General features: G+C 45.1%; 3 protein-coding genes across 3 annotated transcripts in view; 1 reads left to right on the top strand and 2 right to left on the bottom strand.

Annotated features, from left to right (window-relative positions):
- Positions 1-1,602, bottom strand: part of Pmar_PMAR006653 (conserved hypothetical protein) — a gene marked incomplete at its 3' end in the record, with an annotated part of 1,768 nt that extends 166 nt beyond the window's left edge. The window contains exons 1-5 of the mRNA XM_002769567.1: positions 1,497-1,602; positions 1,351-1,441; positions 1,200-1,300; positions 117-1,146; positions 1-30 (exon numbers count right to left, since the gene is read on the bottom strand). The exon at positions 1-30 is cut by the window's left edge and continues 4 nt beyond it. Coding sequence (XP_002769613.1) covers positions 1-30; positions 117-1,146; positions 1,200-1,263 — 1,124 coding nt within the window. The 5' untranslated portion in view covers positions 1,264-1,300; positions 1,351-1,441; positions 1,497-1,602. The remainder of the gene's footprint in view (positions 31-116; positions 1,147-1,199; positions 1,301-1,350; positions 1,442-1,496) is intronic.
- On the top strand, positions 1,326-1,761 carry Pmar_PMAR006654 (hypothetical protein; the record flags this gene model as incomplete). Its single annotated transcript, XM_002769568.1, has 2 exons — positions 1,326-1,408; positions 1,668-1,761. The coding sequence occupies 2 exons, from the start codon at positions 1,326-1,328 to the stop codon at positions 1,759-1,761; spliced, it is 177 nt and encodes a 58-aa protein (XP_002769614.1).
- An 885-nt stretch (positions 1,762-2,646) lies between these two features.
- The window catches only part of Pmar_PMAR006652 (hypothetical protein), a gene marked incomplete at both ends in the record, with an annotated part of 168 nt that continues 138 nt past the window's right edge, over positions 2,647-2,676 (bottom strand). Inside the window, one exon of the mRNA XM_002769566.1 lies at positions 2,647-2,676. Within this exon, the coding sequence (XP_002769612.1) occupies positions 2,647-2,676 (30 nt within the window).

Genomic DNA, 2,676 nt, shown 5'->3' with positions numbered 1-2,676 from the left:
GCGTAGAGAGAGAAGAATTCCGTTTCCTTCCTGGGATAATCAAATCAGCGAACAATGCCCGCTGAAATGATTGCAATGCCCCCACGTGGAGGCCATGCACTGCAGCGAAAATGTACATCTCAGCAGTGGTCTTCAGACCGAATGGGAGAGAGTCAATAAGACCTAGAGTCCCATAGAGACAGACTACAGAATATACGGCAAGATTGATCAATATGACAGTCTTGGTACGTAGCTTGAAGGCCTTTTTTAGGCGTACATAGAGATAGTTTCCTAGTACAGATGTTGGCCAGATTATGATGAGCATAATAGCCTGCTGAGTGATAGAAAAGCATAAAGACTCCTGAGCGAAGAGTACTCCAAGATATGTTATAGATGAGAGAGCATCACTGTAGAAGAAGAAGCAGACGAGGAATATACCAGTATGTCGATACCTGATAGCATCACGTAGTGTTCCAAATATACTTTTCCATCCATGCAGGATGATAAGATATTTAGGAGTATACTTGGGTAAAGGAGGTCCAGGACGCTTCTTCAGCCAATAGAAGGTAATAGGCGTTAATAATGCCCACCAAATCCCACACATCATGACAGATGCTCGGAGAGCTAATCTTTCTTCCTCATCCTCACTACCAAGAATAATAGTAAGCCCAAAACAAAGAACCATGATGACCCCAGAAGCCGCATAACCCCACATAAAGCCGTAAGCAGACGTTCGATCCATCAACTCCTCGCGGAACCCTTGAAGTGAGCGCGGTACGTTAACGCCACCATAACCTTTGAGGTCTGGATGGGCGTCAACGAGTACTGGCAAGTACGCATTATAGAAGACTCCACCAACACCAAAGGATGCATTAAGCACCATTGTAAGTATTGCTGCTGTTAGATACAAACTGCCAGAGGACAAGAATATGAAGCATATAGCAGTTGCTTGTGCTATTAAAGTCGCTGATAACATACCATAATATCGATATGAATAATGATCAGCGAATGCACCAAGTGAGATGAAGACAATAGCCTGTACCGCGACAGAGACAGATATCGTCAGAGATGCGAATGCCATAGGATCGACGCTTGAGCCAAAGAAGTCTACTCGAGGAGGGGACCAATCAACAAACTCCTGTAGACCTGCATCCCATAGTTGCAAACCTAATGGTAACATCACACTAGTGAATAATACCGAGTTTGATAAGACGGAATACCTTTGCTTTGAATACAATGGGTACAATCCATCGTAGTAAGCCCTGTATTCGGTGAGTTATCCATGTAGCAGAAGTCGTTATTACACGAGACTCCATCGACGCTAAAACAATACGCCTTGTAACAATATGGTATCACTAGTTCGGTCGTTACGATGTGCAACTATCAACGGAGGATCCGCTGTATGCATGGTTGAGGGCGAGATTAGAGAGTAATAGCGGGATGAATATTAGTAGAGCCACACCTGAATAGTGAGTATACTACGGAGCAGTATCGAACCTCTAATAGGATGATACCACCTCCGATAGCTGAATTGCCAGCATCATAAAGATACCAAGCTAACCTCTCTTTAGAAAAGGACTTCCCACACAAGCTCGCATCCTCCGTGCATGGGTCTGTGAGTGCTTCCCCTAACACGCAGTCAGCTGGCGTAACATCGGACGAAGTCTCAGGCATTATGGTATACGTAGGGAACAGCTGCATATCCAGGCTAAGATGATGTCCACATTGAAAAGGATCAAGAGTCCTGTTCTGGTCCTGATTCAGGACCAGAAACTAGCATAGGAAGCTAGTACATACCTCTGATGACAATAACAAACTATCACTTGTGTATGCGTGCAAGTGACTTGTACAAGTGATGGAGCATCACGCATACGAGAGCACTCACGTACACGTAGTAAAGGATACAAACATCCTGTCGCGCGCGTGAGGGCCTCCCCCAGATATAGGCAAATCTCGAAACTAAAGGGAAAAGGTCGGTCGTCTAGGGTAAGGATACAGAGGGGCCCAGATATGGGTGATCCCACCCCTCCTAGACTCTCCTTGTCAATGCGTAACAGTTCTTCCGGTGTCCCTTGTCCGCATGGCCTCTCCCTCGCCGCCGCCGCCATACCAATCCTGTACCATAAACAAGTACACCTTCCTACCATTCACATGATGATGATGATGATGATGATGATGATACCAACTGTTCTGTTTTCCATGAACCATCGAGCCTGAGTCTCGGGCCCTGATTGGTCTATGATGATTCGGATAATAAGATACGATATCTAGATGAAGTGATCAAGATTATGGGTTTCATAACATACCCGTCCTAGAATACAAGTAGCCACTTCGCCGAGCATATTGACTAAGACAATAACGAGAGTATGGAGACCATGCCAGGATGCTGTTGCTGTTATCTGTTTGATCGACCGATATTGAAGACTCTTCTGAGGCCATCTGCAGATCCTGATACTGAACAATGAGAGCTGCGAGTAAATAGTCCTCTGATTTCGAGATATGGATAAAAACATCACAATCCATCGCTCCGAGTCACTGACTTATACAGGGTTAGAGTGGACTAAGCTATGACTCACTTGTCATGAGGTTCTCATTACAAGTAGGTTCGATGATGCACGAGACTCTCATACACGGACCTGAGGAGTCTGTCCCTGTAGTAGTTTGATATTAAAGTTCGGTCATCATCATCATCTCAAT

Source organism: Perkinsus marinus, assembly GCF_000006405.1.
Source record: "Perkinsus marinus ATCC 50983 genomic scaffold scf_1104296965578, whole genome shotgun sequence".
NCBI lineage: Eukaryota > Perkinsozoa > Perkinsida > Perkinsidae > Perkinsus > Perkinsus marinus.
The sequence above is the reverse complement of the archived record's forward strand: the minus strand, read 5'-3'. Positions and strand labels throughout refer to the sequence as shown.